Source organism: Carettochelys insculpta, chromosome 23 (genome assembly GCF_033958435.1).
Source record: "Carettochelys insculpta isolate YL-2023 chromosome 23, ASM3395843v1, whole genome shotgun sequence".
NCBI lineage: Eukaryota > Metazoa > Chordata > Testudines > Carettochelyidae > Carettochelys > Carettochelys insculpta.
Window position 1 is genome coordinate 17,324,999 of NC_134159.1, and position 22,892 is coordinate 17,347,890.

Consider the following 22,892-nt stretch of genomic DNA (forward strand, 5'->3'; position numbering starts at 1 on the left):
CTGATGCATGAACAATTTGTGGTTGGTTTTTATCAACTTGATAAATGGATTCCCCGACTGGATCAACTGCTGCCCTGTCAATCTGTCTGGTGGTGGAGATATAACCTAAAATAGTGCTTTGACTATACTGCACTGCTATAAGCCCTCTAGTGTTGTTACTCTAAACCAATAGGAGAGAGGTCTCTGGTCAGCTTAATTACTCCAGCTACTAATGAACAGCAGTAGCTGTGTTGGCAGGAGAAGGTTTCACACTGGCATAGAACTGTTCACACCAAGCACCTAAATTGGCATACTCTGTGTTCCTTAGTGGTTGGCTAATTTGCACCCCCTGAGCGACATAGCTTAATTTGATGTAAGTTATTGTGTGGCCCTGACCTCCTATGCTGTTGTGATGCATGATGTGGGATTGGTGGATATTGCCTTGAAAACAAAATGGCACAGTCCATGGATACACAAGTTTTTTGCTCCTACAGTGAAATGTGGCTCATTTTTCTAGTTTGGGGGGGTTGGGGGCAGGATAGGCATGGAAGACAGGTTTGGATTGTGAAACTAGCTATACCACCAACTCTGATTCTAACACTGAGCCAGTCACTTAATCTCCTTGATTTATCCATTTGTGAAATGGAAATCTAGAAGAAACTTTCTAATTCACCCTTCATTACAGATGTGATAATTTGCACATAAGATGTGTTCTCAAATATTTAAGGTCTTGTTCATAGTGCGGATTCATATTGGCTGTTTTTGAAATACATTTCAGTATATTAAGTTTATGCAGCTCTATGTTTAAAAGATTTGTTTTTATTATAATAAATGAACAAATGTGAAAATAAATGAGCACAACATATTTTGTGGTACATTATTATTGCTGTTATCATGTTACTCTTGCTCAGTAATTTGTGAAATTTTGATAATCAGCAGTGATTAGTGCTAATTAGCAAGGTTTTACTACCTGGCAGAGCTCTTTGAGAGATTTAATGAGCACTTGTAAATTACTTTGAGATCTTTGGATGAAAGCAGCACTTGTATGGTGCAAGCCTAAGTGGGTCTAGTTTCATTTCAGTAGAGATCTTTAACCTAAATTTATAAGACCATGTCATTCTGGGTTTATCATGAAAGGATATTCAGATTTATTATGGTAGCACGAGAGTAGTACAATGTGTTTTGAAATGCATAAGCTGCTCTAAAAGTGTGTAGTCCACAAATGTTATATCATGTGCATACATGCACAACATTGAAACCCCAAAAGTTTCTGGTGCATATGAAATGAGTAATTCTCCAAATAGTAACAGAGAGGTAGCCATGTTAGCTGTACTCCAACAAAACAAAGCAGCAGGAACGTAGCACTTTAAAACTAACAAAATGATTTATTTGGTGATGAACTTTCGTGGGACAGACCCACTTCATCAGATCAATTTCATTTCCAATACAGACTGACATTTGTAAGTACAGACCACTGGAAAAAAATTGCAATAAAAACTGACATCAAATAGAATTGAAGGAAGGGGGTAGTGGTGGGGGGGATAATTACAAGCATCAAAGGAAGGGAAGCAGTCCTTGTAACGTATGAGGTAGTTTTCTCTGTTCATACCACATGTTAGTATGTCGAATTTGAATATGCACTCTAACTCACAAATCTCTCCCTCTAATCTGTTGTTAAATTTTCTGTGTTTCAGGACACAGATTCTCAGGTCTTTAACAGAGTTGCCCACTCAACTGAAGTGTTCGCTGACTGGCTTATGTGTATTGAGTTTCTTGATGCCTGCTCTGTGTCCATTTATTCTTTGAAGATTTTGCCCAGTCTTTCCAATGTACATAGTGTTGGCATTTTTGGCATGTAATAGCATATATAATGTTACTGGAAGTGCACGAGAATGTGCCTTGATCTTGTAACTACCATGGTTAGGTCCAGTGATGGTATCCCCAAAATAAATATGTGAACAAAGTTGTCAGTGGGGTTTGTTGCAATGAAAAGTTCCAGGATTTGTATTACTGTGGTTTAGCCTGTGATTGCTTAGGTTAGAAGGTTACCTAAAGGAAAGGACAGGCCTGTCACCTAGAGCCTTCTGGAGTGTAGCATCCTGATCCAGAATAAGTTGTAGATTTGTAATGATTTTTTAATGACACATTGCAGGAGTTTGAGTTAGGGCTATAGGTGATAAGTGTTCTGTTTGATTAAAGACTAATGAAATGATTTTTTCCAGATTTAATCTGGTGAAGTGGGTCTGTCCCATGAAAGCTCATCACCAAATAAATTATTTCGTTAGTTTTGTAAAGTACTACATTTCTAATTCTCCACGTTTGCCAGGGGATCTAGGAATAAAGAACTGTATGGCTGTGTCTGCACTACAGAAAATAATTTCCAAGTTGCTTACTTCAAAGTACAATTTTGAAGTAACAGACTTTGAAGTTGAGTGTCTACATACACCCTACTTCAAAGTTAAACTTTGAAGTGGGGCACTACTCCATTCCTGGGAATGGAGTAAGGACTTCCAGGTTGGGCTCCCTTAGTTTGACGTTAACTTCGAAGTAAGGGAAAATGTGTGTAGACTCTCTGCAGGCTACTTTGAGGCAGTGCCTAACTTGGAAGTTAATTTCGAGTTAGTTCCTAGTGTAGATGCACCCGATGAGAGCTTCTTGATTCTATGAGGGAAGAAGACAGTGAATGAAAGGAGGCATTACCATGACCAATTTTGAGTCTGCTTATGGGCACAGGAAGGAGGGTCTAATGGCGTGCGGGTATGTGCATAGATAGGGCTTGACTAAATTCACAGCCATAAAAAACGCATGTGGACAGTGAAATCTTGTTTCTCTCTGTGAAATTTGGTCTTTTGTGTGCTTTTACCTTATACCCTACAGATTTCTCAGGGAAGACCTATGTTTCTCAGATTGAGAGTCCTGACCTGAAGCATGTTGTAGGGTACGTGTGTCGTACTATTGCCACTCTTAATTCTGCACTGTCTTAGAGCTGGGTATCAGGTGTTGGCCAAGTGCCCAGCTCTGAAAGCAGTGTCCTGCCAGCGGCAGTTCTGAAGGAAGGGTGGCAGTACTGTGCCATGTCATCCTTTTATGCTGCTGGTGCTGACTATGCCTTTTGGAGCTGGGCTCCTTGCTAGCAGTTGCCTAGATCTGAATGCAACACTGCTGCTGATAGCAATACTGCAACCCCCCTGGCCCCCATCCTTTTTTGGCCAGGGCATCTCCAATGACAACACCATGAAATTTATTTCAGATTTAAATAGCTGAAATTGTGAAATCTGCAATTCTTAAATTCTATGGTTACATCTATGCTACTGAGGTGCTGAAATTAATATTCATTAGGAATAAGGGGATTTTGACTTTTGAAAAGGACCCCGTGTAGATGAACTACATGCGAGCAAAATGCGGCACTTTCAAAGTGCCACGGCCAGCAGCATGCTAATGAGGCACTGAATATTTATTTCAGCACCACATTAGTATTCTCCGATTTGGCCATTAGCATGGCCATTTCAAAGTTTTCCCCTAGTGTAGACATAGCTTATGACTGAAAAACTGACCAAAATGGACCATGAATTTGGTCAGGCCCAATGTATAGGCTCACTGTTCAGGAATGAAACAGATACTTTCAATATTTTAAAATTGTGATGATAACGTTTGCTTCTTTATTAGAATTCAGTGGAATGAATTTAAATATTATAAAAGGAATTGGTAAAAGCAATGAGAATGTCAAGTATTTCTAAGTTACAGTTTATGAAAAACAGTTTATTGTCTAATGTGTGTTTCAGTACTTGTTCTGAATTCCTGCTTCCATATATGCAGATGGGACAAACTTTAGTAAAACATACAGGCTGGGTCTACACGTGCCCCTTCCTTTCGAAAGGGGCACGTTAATGAGCAGGTTTGAAGTATGCTAATGAGGCGCTGCAATGAATATGCAGTGCCTCATTAGCATAATGGCGGCCGCGGCAATTTGAAAGTGCGGCTTTTCGAATCACGTGCCGCCCATGGAGACGGGACCTTCCGAGAGGACCCCCCCCCAATTTTCGAAAGCCCTTCTTCCAGTCACCAGATAGGAAGAAGGGCTTTCAAAAACCGGGGGGAGGGGGTCCTTTCGGAAGGTCCCGTCTCCACAGGCGGCAAGCGATTCGAAAAGCCACACTTTCGAATTGTTGTGGCCGCCATTATGCTAATGAGGCGCTGCATATTCATTGCAGTGCCTCATTAGCATATTTCAAACCTGCTCATTAACATGCCCCTTTTGAAAGGAAGGGTCGTGTGTAGACCCATCCACATAGTGCCGTAAGTGTCATTAGTGTGAAAAGTAGTTATTCAGATAGCTGCTAAATAGTTTAGAGTGCCATTGGATATCACGATGCACCTTTTGAAATTATGATTGTGCAAATAACCTGTTTATGTAAGGACAAGGAAGCTGCAGAATTCATGAATGTTGTGACGTCACCATGGAGTCTCAGAAACTTTGGCGTTTATTTCTTGGGTGTAGCAGTTCTTTATGAAGCAGAAATAATGACGTGCAAGCAAATCTAGAGCAAGTCTGTGTAACTTATTTTAAAAACATTTTATTTCTTGTCTAGATTATGTATTAGTTTCTGAAATCTTCTTCTGCGTTAAATTGTATTGACCACAAATGACTCAGGTTAGCCAGGCCCCAGCCAGCTTGATTCTAACTTTTGCAATGTCTCATCCCAAGAATGCAAGAACTGTTCTTACTACAAGTATGTACCCAACACTGGTCCCTTCTGCTACTTGTTCAAGTCTGGCTTCTTAGGTCTGACTGGGGAAAAGTTCATACCTAGTGGGTTTCTCAAATAGAGCTTAACAACAAATAGTCTTCACTCAGTTGTGCTGTGAGGAGCTGATGTAGTTGTTGTCATTGAGATTAATGCAGTATATCTCAAAAGAATATATAAAATAAACACTAGTTATTTGGATGAATTCTGTGCACAATTGCTTCAGAAATAGATTCTGCTTAGGCAAAATAACTTTTCTCATTTGCTCTTCTCTGGTTAGCACAAAGGATGGCAGTCCACCTCTGACTTAGTTTTAATAAGTCACATGGCAATTCTGCAAGTTTTTTTTACTTAATAAGGAAATATCGAACAGTATTACATTTAATTGACTTATTTCTGGATCTGTACCTTCTTTTTGCCTTTAAGATGTTACTTACAAAGGGAAATAATTAACATTCTTAATCTCATCCCAGAGTATCTTTAGAGACATGAAAAACTGTGTTGCCATTCATTCCAGTCAGCAGATAGTTCCTATATTAAGCCCAGCCTGGTCATGACCCTTTATACGTCCTTCCGTCTATTAAGCAGTCAGCCTCTTCCTCTGACTGATCTTGTTGGGTTTTATTATTTTCTATGGCATACTGCACTTGCTCAGCTTGTAGTTGAACTGCTCTTAACTGTGGTCCAGGCTACCAGAGTATGGCTTCATGAGCAAAGGCTAAGCTGGGTCACACACAATCACTATGGGCATCTTCACATCTCCAGTGGTGATTTCTGGTTTGGAAATAAGGTTCCATTCTGCAGCTTTCTGAACAGACCAGATTTCCTGAAGATGCATCATGCACCTTTTGTGACCATCCTATGTTGATGTCAGTGAAAAGGTCCTTGTGATCCACCAACCTCTGCAACACCATGGAGAAATATCCCTTTGCAGTTAATGTAGTCTGTGGCATGGGCATCCACTGCAGCCTAGGATGTCCCAGCTGTGACAACTTTTCGTACCACTGGAACCAGGCTTCTGAGGTCGAGAGGGTGGAACTGCCCCTGTGCAACGGCTTTTCCACTTTAAACATTCTGCTGCGCGGGTTCTTTGCACATTCTCATCACTTCTGTCACCCATGCTGTTCAAAGCTTGGACTTCTCAGCCACATGCGAGTCCACAACCGATGAGCCTGTGCAAGCTCAAGAAGTCATCGTTGGACATGACAGACTACCTACAACTCTGTGGCAAGGTGGTCTGGTGCTAGGATAGGGATGTGCATTCCATCTGTGGCCCTGGCGCAGTTAGGGAATCCCATTGTGGCAAAAGTGTCCACCATGTCCCGCACATTTCTCAGTCACTGCCTTTCATAGCAGAAGGGTATTGATTGCCTTTGGTACCTGGATGAGAGCAGTCTTTCTCGCTCTCATGGCTGCTTAGGCTCTGCACATATTGCAGCAGGATGCTCATGATGCAGAGTAGCGGTGTTTTAAACTGTATGGGTTCCATGCTAACTTTGGTTACGTCTGCATGGTTATGAAAAAATGATGTGAAAATGCTTTCTGTTTTTGCTTTCCAAAGGGAGTGGGAGGAGACAAGTGCCCGATGGGATGCTGACAACACACACCTAGAATGACCCATGGCAAATTTTGTCCCATTGCACGCTGGGACAGAAATCCACAGTACAAAGGGGCACCAGGAACTGTAGGGTAGGCACACACAATGCATTGCTGACAAAGTTAAACCTAGCAATACTACTGGGACACACTCCACTGACTTTCTTTACCAGTGTGGATGTGCACCTTCAACTACAAAATTGGGTTCTAGAAAATCCAAGTTAAATTGGACCTAATTTCCTCATGTAGACATACCCTAGCTTTGTTTAACTGAATATATCATCCAAAGAGCTTTCACCCATATTACCTCCCACCTTGTGATATCTGTTTCACTTCATGTGATTGCTTCTGGACCAGACAGTACTAGTGTTGGAACAGCATAATTACAAATTTTCACCATGGTACTATAATTTCACCAGACTTTGTGCAGCACTTGTAGCTACCGCACACTTTCAACATCAGCCTTGATGGAACCATCATCAATAATCAAGCTTCTTAAGTGTTTCTGAATGATGCACCATGTGCTTAGATGTATAGTTTGAGGTTCTGGTCATAATTCAAAATCTACCTTCCCTCATTGTCTTTGTGTCTAGCTTCGTGAAGCCTAGGTTCTGCTTTGATTTTGAGAATGAGTGCAATTTACATGTTTTTTTTTATCACTGAAGCCTCTAAGTAGTGCTTCTGGATTCCAGACCATGTAATGTTGCATACAAAAAAACAAAACAAAACCCTGCCACTAAATCATGGTACCTTATCACATTAAATATGGCTTTCTGGATTGATATTTAAAAACCTGCTTGTTTGCATAAGGAATAATTAAGGTATCCACTTTTAAGATCTCTTCAGATGTTAATTTCCATGTTAAAAGATTATATAGCCTATTTTAATTTACATTTTGAAGCTGAACAGCTATTTTTAAAATATTGTGCTCACAGTTTTACTTTATCATTTCTAAAAACTGATTTTCAAAACTATTCCTTTTTCCTTCAAAAAAAAAATCAAACATACAGCCATATGACTTTTTTTTATATAGTCTTCCTTTTTTTGACACTTGGGCTAAATGGTTTCCATTAAAATCAATCTTGGAATACTGTAAAGTTTCAATTTCCAGTAGACAAACACAAATGTGTGAAGTAGGTAAGGCAGATTCTGTGCTCTAAAAACAATGTGCCATACCAGGTGAAAGTAGCAAAACTGATTTACTAAATCATATTTAGCTTGTACTCATTTCTGTTCTTGTTGATTTCAATACAATACATACCTAATTTATGACACTAAGGCTATGTCTAGACTGCAGGTGTTGGCTGACAAAACTTCTGCAACAAAAGTTTTGTCAACAGAGCATGCACCAGACTGCAGATCTCTTGAAAGAGGTCTGCTGCAGTGGGAGCATTCTGTCAACATCCCTGTAAACCTCATGCCACGAGGCAGAAGCGATGTCTCAGTAGAAGTTTTTTTTTTTTGGACATTTGGCCCCATGTGGGTGGGCCAAATGTTGGAAAAGCCTCTCTCAACAGAACCATTGGCAAAAGATATGTATATTGCACACCACAATTTGTTCTCTGCAGTCTAGACACAGCCTTTTGTCTTTATTCTTAATTGAGAAGTGCAGTTGTATAGTTATCCACTAGAGGGTCTAAGATTTTTTTAAATCTCTGAACAGCCTTCAGAATACTTGCTTTTTCTTGCCATGTTTATTTTATGAAGTTTTTTCGTGAGGTACTTTAACATAAAACAGGAAAAATCTACTTCATGTGTTCAGTTGCTAACTTGATCTAGTCTGTATATATGGTTTTAGTTTTTTCATGCAACAGCTTGGTGTTGCAAGATACTGTTTCGCAAATAAGTTCTCTAGTGTGCAAAGTAGGTTATACGAGGGTGGTTTTATCATTCTAAAAACATTGAACCTCATAGAAATATGAGCTTTAAAAAATACAAAAAAAGCATATTCAGCTTGCTAAAAGCTAAGACTTAGCATTTCATTCTAATTCTTTGTTGTATTTCAACAGTTCCATGTTGACTTCAGACCTCATAATTTTATAATTATCAATTATGACAACAAATTATAGTTCTTAGCAGAAATCTGATGTAAACATTCTAATCAGTGCTGTAACTTTGAAATTAGCTTTATCACACACTTGATACCACAAATAACAATTGCCATTCTATTGGCTAAACCCATGTAAATTTGATTGTTTTAAAATTTGATGCTTCTGTTATAGCTCCTTGAGCATCTTAGTGGTCAACTTTTATACAGTGGCTTGCTGATTTATGCCAGTCCCCTTCCACCATTTGTTTCTTTAGTGTTAAGTAAAGTTGGAAGACATGAGACACACCCCTTGTATTTTTAATTTAAAAAAAAAGAACAGCTTAATTTTCAGGCTATTTTATACTTATAAAATACAGTGAAGAAAAATGTGGAATTAAATCCTATTTTTCAGATTATTTACGTAATCAAAATCTCTTTAGTTATTTGGGAACTTCTGAGCTGCTGCAAAGTACTGTATAAACTCTGATGTGTTTCAGTCTTTGATTTTATCTACCCTAAACAAGAAATCCCCTTTGGCTAGTTTAGGGGTTTCAAACATTGTGGTTTTTGAATAGCCATTTAAATACCGGCAGTTCTGTCAAATTAACTGACGTCTAATAATGCAGGTATTGAAAAGACAGTGTAATTAATGTAAATATATTAAAATTATGAGATTCAAAGGCAGTTTATTCCCTCCAGATACTCTAGAACAGCCTAACTTCTTGTTCACCTTGTCCTGTTAACTTCAATGGGATTACTTTAGTGAGTAAGTGCTGTTTGTGTCAGTACTACTTGGCAGGATAAATTCCACTGATGCAGCCATTAGAGCAAGCAGGTTTTGGAAGATGTAATATTTCTGCATGAGAGAATATATTTTGTGATTTTTAAATCTGTAAATTCATTTCCTGCAGGGACATCTTAATAACAAATTTGGATTCATCAATGAACTACGATGAACTTTGTGATGAAGTGAGGGAGATGTGCAGTTTACAGCAGGAACAGCCAATTACACTCAAGTGGATTGATGATGAAGGTATTACAGACATATGAGAGATTATTTTATAAACCTTTGCTAGTTTTTCATAGTGTATAGTATGACAGAATTTAGGGGAAGACTGATGAAATTTGCATAATTTTGGCTTTGGATAATCAAGACTTTTTCAGTGTAATTTTGTAGCTATCATGGGACATGACCCTGTTTCACATAACAAGAAGGTTTGCTAAATGAGACTCAGATAATCATGGTGTGCTATACTTGAATTCACTTTAATCTTTTTGAGTAATGAACTTTTTCAGTGTAACTATCTGAAGCACTATTAAACTGGACTGATCAGGGAGACGTCTGGTGGGAAGGAATGTAGTATGATGATTGCTTTCCTTACCTGGATGCTCTATCTCTTGATTTCTTTTTTAAAATGTTACCTGGGGAAAATGCAAACATAAGGGAACTAGAATTGTGGCTTCGTTTCTGATTGTTGAGGTCCATAAACAGCCTTGACAGGGAGAGAAGTTACTTTTTTCAAAAAGACCAGATGTATGTGAGGTCTCCTAAAGATGGCAGGGTGGTAGCCTCCATTTTCCATGAGGAAACCTTAATGTTACTAATGACTGTGACTTATGGAGATGATAATAGGTAACGCATACATTTTACAGTCAGGGAGACAAAGTGTAGAATTCCTTGCCACTAGAGCTCCAGAGCTACAAAACAAGTAAGATTTCTTACCTGATTTTTCTTGATATTTTTATTTAAAACCAAAATGCTCTTAACTTCTTTTTCCCACTTTCTGTTTGTGGCCTTGAATTGTCTTGATGGGAGTATTTCCTTCCAAGGACCATATTTGCAGGGGTAAAATGGAGTGACCTTTGCCCACATCATTTGGAGAGCTTAATAAAGTAAGTATTGTCAGATGAGTCTATAGTAGTCTAGGACCCACTCAGATCTTGCAGTGGGCTAGGAGGAACTGTAAGCTCGTTGATAGTAGCCCCAGCTATTCCGTCATCCTGAATGCTACTGCTGAAGAGTTATGGTAGGTGAAGAGGTACATGGCTGTATTGGAGCAAAATATATGTTCACTCCTTGAGTAAAGCCTTACAGCAGAAAATATTTTAATATGAGTATCATGCGTAAGAAACAAATAAAATCAGTTCTCTAGGGGTTGAAACCACTCAGCAAGGCTGTTTAGGTCTCAATCCTTCATTGAGAACCGTGCAAGCAGGTTCCTGAATGTCTACAGAGTCCCCCTGAAATCAATTGTAAAATGGAATCAAACTAGGCCTTTAATGTAAGGATCAGAGAGAAAGTGACCTTTGGGAAAGTCTCCTGAAGGACTCCAGAGAACACCAGACTTTGGTCTTGCTTGTGAATAAAAACTGGCATGCTCAGTTCTTATACCATACTCTAAGCATAACCAGGCCTTTGCATTGACTTCTTTGTTTCAGTCTTCGCCAAGAAAGCCGATGCACAAATGCCTAACATAATGCACGCTAGTGGGAAGAGGGTAGGTTTAGAGGATAAAATACATAAAGAACAAGTTAAAAATTACTTAGAAAAATTAGATGTCTTCAAGTCACCAGGGCCTGATGAAATGCATCCTAGAATACTTAAGGGGCTGATAGGGGAGGTTTCTGAGCCTTTAGCTATCATTATTGAAAAGTCCTGGAAGTTGGGCGTGAGTCCAGAAGACTAGAAAAGGGCAAGCATCATGCCCATCTATAAAAAGGGGAAAAAGAGCAACCCAGGAAACTACAGACCGGTCAATTTAACTTCGGTGGTAGGAAACAATGGAGCAAATAATTAAGGAATTCATCTGGATGGAAGTAAGGTGATAGGTAACAGCCAGCATGGATTTGTAAAGAACAAATCATGCCAGACCAATCTGATATCTTTTTTTGACAGGATACCAAGTCTTGTGGGTAGAGGAAAAGCAGTGTATGTGGTATACCTAGACTTTAGTAAGGCATTTGACACAGTCTCACATGATCTTATCAATAAACTAAGCAAATACAACTTAGATTGAGCCGCTATAAGGTCGTGCATAAATGGCTGGATAACCATTCTCGGAGAGTAGTTATTAATGGTTCGCAGTCACACTGGAAGGGCATAACAAGTAGAGTTTCGCAGGGATCTGTTTTGGGTCCAGTTCTATTCAATATCTTCGATTCAGGTATTGGCATAGACAGTACGCGTATTAAGTTTGCGGATGATAGCAACCTGGGAGGGGTTGCAGCTGCTTTGAAGTGTAGGTTCATGATTCAGAATGATCTAGACAAACTGGAGAAATGGTGTGACGTAAAACAGGATGAAGTTTAATAGGGACAAAAGCAAAGTACTCCACTTAGGAAGAAACAATCAGCTTCATACATATAGAATGGGAAGCGACTGTCTGGGAAGGAGCACTGCAGAAAGGGACTTAGGGGTCATAGTGGACAACAAGCTAAATATGAATCAGTGTGATGCTGTTGCCAAAAAAGCAAAGATGATTCCAGGATTTAGTAACAGGAGTGTTATGAACAAGACATGAGAAGTCATTATTCTGCTTTACACGGTGCTCATTAGGCCTTAATTGGACTATTGTGTCTAGTTCTGGGCACCACATTTCCAGAAAGAAGTGGAGAAATTGGAAAAGGTCCAGAGAAGAGCAACAAGAATGATTAAGGGCCTAGAGAGCATGAGCTATGAGGGAAGACTAAAAGGGCTGGGCTTGTTTAGTTTAGAAAAGAGACGATTTAGAGGGGACATGAGAGCAGTTTTCGAGTACTTCAAAGAGCATTATGAGGGAGAAAAATTGTTCTCCTTGGCCTCTGAGGATAGGACAAGATGCAATGAGGGCTTAAACTGCAGCAAGGGAGGTTTAGATTAGACATTAGGAAAAGCTTCCTAACTGTCAGGGTGGTTAAACATTGGAATAAGTTACCTAGGGAGGTTGTGGAATCTTCATTGCTGGAGATATTTAAGAGCAGGTTAGATAGATACCCATCAGGGATGGGTTAGAGGGTCCTGCCAAGAGGGCAGGGAAGTGGACTCAATGACGACTTGAGGTCCCTTCCAGTTCTAGTGTTCTGTGATTCTATGATTGTATGTTAAAGATGTTGTTTAAAAATATTACAGGGCGTTCGGAAAATCTCTTTTTGTACTTCCTTTATAAGAAAACAGTAGAGAAACTAGGGTAGACTCCTTTACCGTAAGGAAGTTTGCTAAGAAAGGTGTAATACCACCATTATTTAAATGATGCTTTATAGTCTGAATTCACTAAATTACATGACCTAGGTCAATTTGTATAGGCGGTTAACCAGTGTGAACGGATGGTTTTTTTTTCTGTCTCCTCCAAATCTTTTTTTGTCATCTTTGCCCCGTGGCTGTACTCTTTTTAAGTAAGCACGGATGGATTTTGTAACTCCAGTTTTTGCCTTTTGTTGTCACTGATTAAGCCATGCTGTTGTGGTTAAATCAATTTTAGAATATTTTAAAGGAAGATATGAGACAGCTGAGGGAAGGATATAGGCTTGTAAAATGCAGTTGAAGCCAGCGCTTGCATATATATACCACAATTAAATATCTTTTTAGCTTGAACCCAAATCAAGCAGTGTAGGCCGCCCACTGGTGTCTAATTCCAGTATAGATGTCCCCAAGAGTACAACTGATGTGAACAATCACTTGAAGAAAAATGGTTACTTACATGTTTATTTTAAACCTGTCCACTGAGATTCCATATCTTGCTCTTCATCCACATTTATTGGCATTCTAAAACCTGAGATTCTTATTGGCTTCACCCCTTATGCACTTGCTGTGGCATGGGTGCTGGAAGTGCTGCCTCGCTCCCTGTCTTGAAGTGGTTTCTATCATATACAGGTCTCATAGTTTTGGTTCAGTGGCTCTTGGTACTCCTGCTGTGCAAATTGTTCCAGCTGCCCTTGTTGGTGGTCATTATGAAGATTGCAGGCATGGCCACAACATATACTGCTATTCAAAAGAACCCAATCTCAAGCACAGGCTGCATGTGTACCATGATTCTATCTGTGTAAGCAATACATCTTGAAGAATCCCTCTGATTGCTGAGTAAATATAACTGTTGTTTTCTGAGTTCAAACTCTCACCCTCTGAGAATCTTTGGGCAAGTCACTTAACCTCATTGGCGCACTTTACCTTCATAAAAAAACAGTTTAACTCATTGGTTCTCAAACTGTGGTTGGTGTCCGCATTGCAGGTAGACAGTGAGGCTTGGGGCTCACCCTTCCCCAGTGGGGATCCCATGCTGGCACTTCAGCCTGTGGTGCCCCCACCTCTCCCAAGGTGTTTGGCTTGTAGTCCATAGAAAGGTTTGCTTGAGCAGTGTGGGTCATGCGCCAAAAAGTTTGAGAATCACTGCTCTAACTGTATTCCCAGCCATGTTTATAAAGTGCTTTCAGCTCACTTCAGAAAGGCACTCAGAATAGCAATTCATTTCTTTTTAAATAAAGTGCACATTTTAATAGGAAAATGGAGGTTGATGGAAGGTTGTTCAGACTTCTTTACATTCTTTATGTACACAAAGTAGCATTTTTGAAAACTGGAAGTCCTATTTGACTTTCAGTACAACTTAAGCACAAGTCACGTAGATGTTGCTGAATATTGTACTCATCATCTTGGTTCAGCTTTGGAATGAGTCTGTTTGCTTGCTTTCAAAATCATAATACAGCTGTGTTGTGGAAAAATTAAATGTTTTGCCATTGTTACAGTTTTTGAATCATAGACCTGGAAGGAATCTCGAGAGGTCATCAAGTCCAATCCCTTACGTTCATGACAGGACAAAGCACCATATAGATCATCCTTGACAGGTGTTTGTCTAATCTGCTCTTCAGAATCTCTAGGGAATGTATTTATTTCAGTGCTTAACCACCCTGACAGCAAGGAAGTTTTTCCTAATGTCCGACCTAAGCCTCCCTTTCTGTAATTTAAGACCATTGCTTTCTGTCCTACCCTCAGAGGTTAAGGAGAAACAATTTTTCTCCCTCCTCCTTATAATAGTCTTTTATGTGCTTGAGAGCAGCACAGGTTTCCTGGGGTATGTCTAAACTACAAAAAAAGTTAGAATTTAATAAAGTTGACATTTTAACACTAGAATTCATTAAGTCAAAGTTGTGTCAACAAATGTTCAGAAAGTCGAATTACCATGTCTCCATTGCCTTATCTACATTTGACTGCATGAGCAATGCATCGTGCGTACCTATCCCATCATGGGGGCCATGGTGATGCAGGTGGCCAGTGCAATTTTTCACTCTTATGCAGAAGACTGTGACCCTGGGAAGTGTCCAGCACATACTGGACAGCTTTGTTGTCATGTGGGGTTTTCCTAACTATGGTGGGGTGATAGATGAAGTGCACATCCCCATCAAGGCCCCAGATCACCTGGCCTCTGAATACATAAACTGAAAGGGGTACTTCTCCATGGCATTGCAGGTGTTGGTGGATCACAAAGGACGTTTTACCAACGTCAACATGGGGTGGTCGGGAAAGGTGCACAATGCACGCATCTTTAGAAATTCAGGTCTCTATAGAAATCTCCTGGATGGGTCTTTCTTCCCAGACCAGAAGATCAAGATTGGTGATGTGGAGATGCCCATAGTTATACTGGGTGATCATGCTTACCCTTTGCTCCCTTGCCTCGGGAAGCCATACATAGGCAGTCTGGACCTGAGCCAGGAATGCTTCAACTACAGACTGAGCGAGTGCAGAATGGCAATGGAATGTGCTTTTGGCTGTTTAAAAGCTAGATTCAGATGCCTTTTGACTTGTTTGGACCTTTCCGAAACAGTCATCTCTGTGATTGCAGCAGGCTGTATTCTGCATAACATTTGCAAATCGGGCAGGGGCTGTGGGTATTTCATGTCAGCCTAGTTTGCAGAGGCGGATGCTGTGAGCAGGACTTAGTCACAGCCGCACAGAAAGGCATTCACCAATGCGCATGCAGGTGCAACGGTAGTCAGGGAGGTTTTGAAAAATAGTTTTATGAACGACCAGACAGCCACGCGATTCTGCTGCATTTAACTGTTGATACCCCTGCCCCAATAATGTGTGCATCCCACCCTATGTGAACCAATAAATGAGACTGTGGTTTTTCAAAGAAAGAATATCTTTATGTGGGGGAAGGGGTTTAAGGTGCAGGAAAAATAAGGTATGTCAAGAGTGGTGAAATAGCCTTTTGCAGTCGTGAGAGGTTATGGGCATGGAGCAGAAGACTGTCCTTGGGGATTCGGGGATCACAACAATGGAGGGATTGGCCTATGTCGAGAGGAGCTTGGGCAGCAGCAAGTGGAGTCAGCATGTTCAGTCCAGCATTTGGTGTCCCTCTGCAGCTTCAGTATGGAGAGTGGAATCTTGGTTTGCTCTGTGACAGCTGTCAGGACATCTTTCAACTCCGATTTCATGACTGGAGCACGCTTTCATGGGACTGCAGGACGCTCTGCTGCCGCTGCACTGTCAGCTTTTGGTTAACTGTGGCTCTGCTGTCAGCCTTCTCCAGCTGCTGCAGGATAAAGTCCTGTTTGCATCTTTTCCTCATTATGGCAACTTTGTATCCCTCATTGAAGCTTCCTGCTGAAGAAAAGGAAGGTCAAAATCTAGAAGAAATTGACACAGAGTACTTACCCATTGAATGAATGGGTCTCTGTTTGACAATCACTGCAACTTTTTTTTTCCCCCACGACCACTTTTGGCTTAAGGAGGACAGTGAATCAACCACAGCAAAACAGAAGCTCTTACTTATCCAGACCATTTCATTGTGAACATGGTAATGTGGACAGGGTATTGTTGGCTCAAGTTGAAAATAAAGCTGTGTAAACTGTAAAATGTGTGGTTTGATTCTGGTGAATGCATGGCAGGCTGGCTGGGGAGTGATCCTGTGAAGTGCAGTGTGTAGAAAAAATCCTTTCTTGGTGTCTCCTCATCAAGCCAGCAAAGTGGTAGGAGTGGAGAAGGCCAGGAGAGCCTGCCAGCCACATGGTGCAGCAGAGTGGTCCCGTGAAACTTAAATGGCCAGGGAGCATTGCAAAAAAAAAAAAAAAAAAAAATCAAAATTCCCATGCTTCTTTAGGTTGCCCTAAAATCGACCTAATGGTATTTTCAGTGAAGACAGTGACATTATAAAATCAAACTACGTGCCTTAAAATTGACCCTATGTTGTAGTGTAGACATAGCCCTAGCTTGCGCTGCTCTTGGAATGTGCCACTCTGGAGGAAGAGGAATTGTCTGGTTCTGTGAAAACTTCCCTAAGAGCCAGATGGATTTTGTGAGCATTATGGGTGACAAAATCCCCACAACTTCAGAATGAATTAATATTCACCCTTACATTAATATAGAGAGTCATGGTCATCTAATCTGATGTTACAATTCTGCTTTAGTCTGTCTACGAATATTTTAATGTTCAGCCTGGAAAAGCCTTTTTACACAATTTACATCTTTAAAAAATCCTTTGTTTTGGTACAATGTACAGTCTCCCAGGTCAGTTTCCATGGTATATGGGGACACTTCAAATAGTGAATTTCAATGAAACTATTAGCTTTTGGGGGTGGGGGCGGGAAAGAAGTGTAACCAAGTGGATGATTCTAGCCTCAATGCATGAGACTTTTAACTTGGACTAGACGAAAATGCTAGAAAATATGCAGCAAGATATAATCCTAGTTTTGCAATGAGATGATCTATAAGAATACAGTCAGATGGACTATTTCTGTGATTCTTTGAAGTCCTGTTTCAGGGTTTTGGCTAATATTTGGTTCTGAGAATAATTTTTCTGAGAACTGACTACCACAGAGTCCTGTATGGTTTAAAAAGTAGTCTTTGGAAGTTTTATTTTATTTATTTACTTTATTTATTTAGTCATTTATCTAAAATATAAATTTTGGGTGGCTATCTTAATATGGAAAAGATTTTGTGTTTTCATTTTTTTGACAGTTGGTTAGGGTGTGGATATTATTTATATCCTCTGTTTTAATTAGGTATTTTTGTGTGACTTAACATTCCTGAATTTTTCATCCAATTGTTATCTACTAACTCACCCTGATCTTAAGGTACATTTACTCCCTGATAATTCTGTATTCCTTTTCTATTAATATGAGTGTAACAAATCCCTGAGTACTTGCAAGTTGCCTCAGTTTAGAGGTAAATATCTGTTTCCTAGGTACCTGTGCAAGTATGCGCTGGGTCTTATATTCAGACTTATTCTTCTATTCAGTGTAATTCCTGTAACAAATAGCTCCCCTCCAGTCTCTGATGTTGATACAAGTTGAAGCTGTCTAATCCGGAAAACTCCTTTTTCCGGCATGATATTAGGTAGCCAGATGACCAGTTACGACGGGTGTGGCCTTCTCCCCTTGCACTGCGCTGCTGGTCCCATAAAGTTTGTTTACAGCCCAGCCATCAGTCCTGGCTCTTAGTCTTCTGTGCTGTTATTTAGCTGTAATTTACTTCTAAGAACCCAGTAAGCAGTGGAAATGTGAGTAATGTGCTAGAACATATTGACCTCCCGTCGTTCATATTCTCTTGCTCAGCACCATTGAGGTGCCTGACGAGAGGTTCAACTTCTATTTCTTTCTTTCCTAGTCAGTTTGGTAGAGAAAGTCAGAGAACTTTAAATGGCTTCTTCATCTTCCATTTTAAAGCTCTTCATAACTTAGGCCTGTCCTGCTTTGCTGATCTAGTGACTTTTTTTAAAGTTGTCTCTCTCTTTTGCTGTGCTAGCATTCAGTATCCATCACACAGCTTCTCCCTTACACTTTCATGCACAGGAAAAACTTCCTCATTGATGCTGAACAATCACTACCTTAATCTTCCTTAAATTGCACCCTAAGATTCTTTCTTCTAGTGTGGTGACTCCAACATGCTACCAGCTGATCATGGCCAAGCAGGTGTGACCCCCCCCCCCCCCAGCACTTTCTATTTCCATCTCTAATTCTTTTGTCAACTGCTGCCCCTTCAGTACTGTAATTAACAGTTGGTCCAATTTTAACTATATTGACATAGATATGCCTTTTTATTCCTCAATACCTTTTGTGCCTCTTTCTTTGGATTGTAAGCTCTTTGATTAAGAGTCCCAAATGGAACTACGAAGGGCGCGATCCATAGTCTACATAGACTGAAGGATGCTACTACTACTACATCTCTGTGCTTGTTTACTATCTAGCAGTAGGGGTACCCCGCCCTGAGTTTTGGCTTTTTGATACTACCATAATTAATATTTATCACAGTACACCCTTGTTGTTATAACACCCTTCATAATAAACATTTGGGTATAATGAACCTTATCTCTGGATCCCCCTTTAAACCATATGGCAGGGGTACAAGTTAATCATTTTACTTATATTATTTTTTCAGTTATTTTTTCTGTTACATATCAGCCTAAGATAACTGTCTCAACTGCTGCTTTTTTGTCTTTAAAGTCAAAAGAATTAACATGGAAAAATGATTTGTTTTGTTTGGCCTTGAGAAAATTATCCTGATAATTTTATTAACTAATCAGTTGAAATCCTAAGCTTAGTATATCATACTCATAAATTTGCTTGCATATTTCTTTGTTTGTTCCCCTTACTAGGTGACCCATGTACTATCTCATCTCAGATGGAACTGGAAGAAGCCTTCCGTTTGTATTGTCAACAGAGAGGAGAAGGGCTTATTATTCATGGCAAGTATCCTGCGATTTTAGAATCTTATCTAAATTTTCTTGTGAGGAATAGAGCTGTTCAGGAGCCCAGTGCAATAGAAATACTCTGGGGTTCAACGCTGTATAAAGCATGGATATGTGTTAAATGTTCTTTGGGCTGATTTCTTCCAAATCACTCTTGCAGTCATTTTGTGTCATGAGTTGTGTTGGCTGGTATCCTTTGTAAATTTTGTAATCTAATTACTGTAGCTATAAATGTGATTCCTGCTCTCATATAAAAATACATTCTTTTGGATTCCTGGTAAATCTATAATGATGAATTAAAGGCTGAAGGAGGAAAAAGATAAAAGAGCGGTGAAGGTGGCATCTCCTTAATAATTAAATATGCTGTAGTATGCTTTTTTCTAAAATCAGCAAATGAGATAAATTGAAAATAATGCCCTTTTAACCATATCAGTAGTTATGAAATTTTAAAAATTGGCTGACACTGAAACTACAAATCAACCATTCATTCATTACTTTTTAAGATCTAAATTTTTAAAAATTTATAACCATTCATGAGAGAAATAGGTCTGGGATGGAATAACTTGTAGGTTTTGAACGGCAAGAGACTTAACTGGTTGATTTATTTCTGAATTTGCTTCTTAGCCTTCCCTACCTGCCATCAGAACTGCACAGATGTTTTTCTATCCCCTACAAAACCCCATCTAAGCAAGAGGGACTCTGTACAGGTGCAAAAATCTGCCTGTGTGGGTCTGATTTGCAGGTTTTGTTCGGAGGGTTCTGCCTGAGTGATACGTGTCATATTTTTTAAAAATGTATTTGGAGAAGTAAGTTTTAATTCTCAGGAAGTTTGCGTTGTTGATTTTTGTGTCTTTATAAACCCCCATGAAATATTTGTTTACAGACTTACTATTACAAAGGGCTCAGTTCAGTGAATTTAACATAACAGATAGATATAACAAGGCTGATCCCCACTCTGACACTGAGTGCAGAAAGTGGGGGCTGGCAAAAACCTTAAAAATACCTTGGCCTTTATAGGCTCTGCTTTTAAAAAGAAAAAAAGTCACCAAGGTTACAGATTCTCTGACCCTGGGGGATAGTGCTGCCACCACCAAGTGAGAAAGCTCCCCAGGTTTAAATCCCAGGAAGACACACTTGGGTATCTCCCTGTGGGGTAACCCAAGCTTTTCCCTTTACTTAGGAGAGAGTTTGGGAACAGAGAAAAGAAGTTAAGCTGTAATCTGATTGCTGACCTTTTGCTCCAGGCATGCAAATACACATACACTCCTCTAGGACACAGAAATCAAATCAATGTATTAAAGTAATTTATTTACAAAACAAAAGATGAAAAAATACCAAGAAAGTAAATAACTATACTTAGTTGATGGGTATACTAAAACCAGCTCAAAACATCAAGGTCAGAGCACAAAGAATTACTTCCTGGGATTCATCTTGGAAATTAGAGTACTGGCGGGGGGACAACAACAACTAGCCTGAAAAGTTGCACACCAGACCCAAAATAAAAATAACCTGATCATGCCTAACTACCAGTTCCTTTCACGTACACATCTGTGCTCTGATTAGGATCTAGCCAGGATATTTATTGGATTTCTCAGCATATTGGTCTTTCCCTGCTCCAGTTGCAGAAAAAAGGCAAGGACCCCTCCACCTGTAACTGTTTCCATTCAAAAAAAGGCACTTCTTTCCCCATTAGCTCACCTGGCTGCTTCCCACAGAGACGCTCCCCTTCCCCCTGAGTGTAACCCATTCATGACATGCCCCCCAGATTACAGCCATAATGGAGGTCCACACTGGCTGTAACTTCCTTCAGGAGGTCTAGGGAAACACAGTTAATAAGATACACGCACACTTAAACATTACTATGGTCTACATGAAGAATCAACAAAATGCTTCCATGTTTGTGGAGTACAATGGCTGATATACAGGAAGAATCCTAAGTAGCTGAATCTGGAAGCCCCTCACAAGAAAGAGCATCAGGCACTTTAATATAACTCTGTTACAGACTGTTTATCTGGGCAATGTTATCATTTGCTATTAGGTCTCTATTTCAACTTTTGTTTTTAATAAAATAGTTTTGCTTCCATTTTAAGAACTAATTACAGAAGCTTTTGTCAACTTGAATTTTTCAAGGAGATTTTCACCTTATCTAAATGGATAATGCAAATATATTCAGCAAACAAATAGTGGAGCAAATTAACTGATTTTTATTGGTATGTTCTTAATGTAAACAATGTATTATTCTTGTGTACTTTTTTTTCCAGGAATCTTAAGTCAACTGTACTAAGTATGTACTCTATGGTCTTCATTTTAGTCAAGAGGACCTTGGAGCAGTGGTGAAAATATAATGTTGGAAGCTGGGAAATCTAGATTCTTTCTCTAGCTCTCCTGTGGGCTTCCTATTCAGTCTAGGACATATCACTTCAGTTTATTGTGTCTCCGCTCAAACTCAAAAACAGGGATAATGCTATATCATCTCATGAGTGTGTTAAATAGATTAATTCACAGAATCATGGGTCTGGAAGGGACCTCAGGAGGTCATCTAGTCCAGCCTCCTGCTTCAAGCAGGATTAATCCCCACTAAGTCATCTCAGCCAGGACCTTGTCAAACTGGGACTTAAAAACTTCAAGGGATGGAGACTCCACCACCTTTCTAGACAATGCATTCCAATGCTTCACCACCCTCCTGGTGAAGTAGTTTTTCCTAATATCTAACCTACACCTTTCCCTCTTCAACTTCAGACCATTACTCATTGTTCTGCCATCTGACACCACTGAGAACAGTTTCTCAACCGCCTCTTTAGAGCTCCCCTTCAGTAAGTTGAAGGCTGCTATTAAATCACCGCTAAGTCTTCTCTTCTGTAAACTAAACAAACCCAAATCCCTCAGCCTATCCTCATAGGTCTTGTGCTCTAGCCCCTTAATCATTTTTGTTACCCTCCCCTGAAACTGCTCCAGCAAATCCACATTGTTTTTATACTGGGGGGCCCAAAACTGGACACAGTATTCCAGATGTGGCCTCACCAGTGCCGAATAGAGGGGAATAACTACTTCTCTAGATCTGCTCAAAATGCTCCTCCTACTGCACCCTAGTATGCCGTTAGCCTTCTTGGCTACAAGGGTACACTGTTTACTCATATCCAGCCTTTCATCCACCGTAACCCCTCGGTCCCTTTCTGTTGTACTGCTGCTGAGCCAGTGGGTCCCCAGCCTATAACAATTCTCGGGATTCTTCCGCCGCAGGTGCAGGACTCTACGCTTCTCCTTGTTGAACTGCATCAGATTTCTTTTGGTCCAGTCCTCCAGTTTATCCAGGTCACTCTGGATTCTCTCTCTACCCTCCAACGTATCTACCTCTCCCCCTAGTTGTGTGTCATCTGCAAACTTGCTAAGGGTGCAGTCCAGTCCCTCATCCAGGTCATTAATAAAGATGCTGAATAACACCAGCCCCAGAGCCGAGCCTTGCGGCACTCCGCTTGAACCCGACCGCCATCCAAATATTGAGCCATTGACCACTACCTGTTGTGCCCAACCGTCAAGCCAGCTTTCTATCCCTTTTATAGTCCAAGGATCCAAGCCATGTTTCCTTAACTTATGGACAAGTATGTTGTGGGAGACTGTATCAAAAGCTTTGATGAAGTCATGGTATATCATGTCCACTGACTTCCCCATGTCCACAGAGCTTGTTACCTCATCATAGAATCTAATCAGGTTGGTCAGGCAGGACTTGCCCCGGTGAATCCATGTTGGCTACTTTTGATCACTTTCCCTTCTTCCAAGTGCTCCAAAGTGGATTCCTTGAGGATTCCCTCCATTATTTTCCCAGGGATTGAGGTAAGGCTGATGGGTCTATAGTTCCCTGGATTGTCATCCTTTCCTTTTTTAAAGATG

The 22,892-nt window shown here is 40.1% G+C and overlaps 1 protein-coding gene across 4 annotated transcripts in view; it reads left to right on the forward strand.

The window, feature by feature from the left end:
* The window catches only part of PRKCZ (protein kinase C zeta), a 221,751-nt gene that overhangs the window by 42,889 nt on the left and 155,970 nt on the right, over positions 1-22,892 (forward strand). For 3 of the 4 annotated variants that reach the window (XM_074975651.1, XM_074975650.1, XM_074975653.1), the window contains 2 exons: positions 9,261-9,382; positions 18,912-19,001. In XM_074975651.1, the coding sequence (XP_074831752.1) occupies positions 9,261-9,382; positions 18,912-19,001 (212 nt within the window). Of the gene's footprint in view, positions 1-9,260; positions 9,383-9,566; positions 10,243-18,911; positions 19,002-22,892 lie in introns of those variants that run through there. The other variant, XM_074975654.1, reaches the window with a different exon arrangement.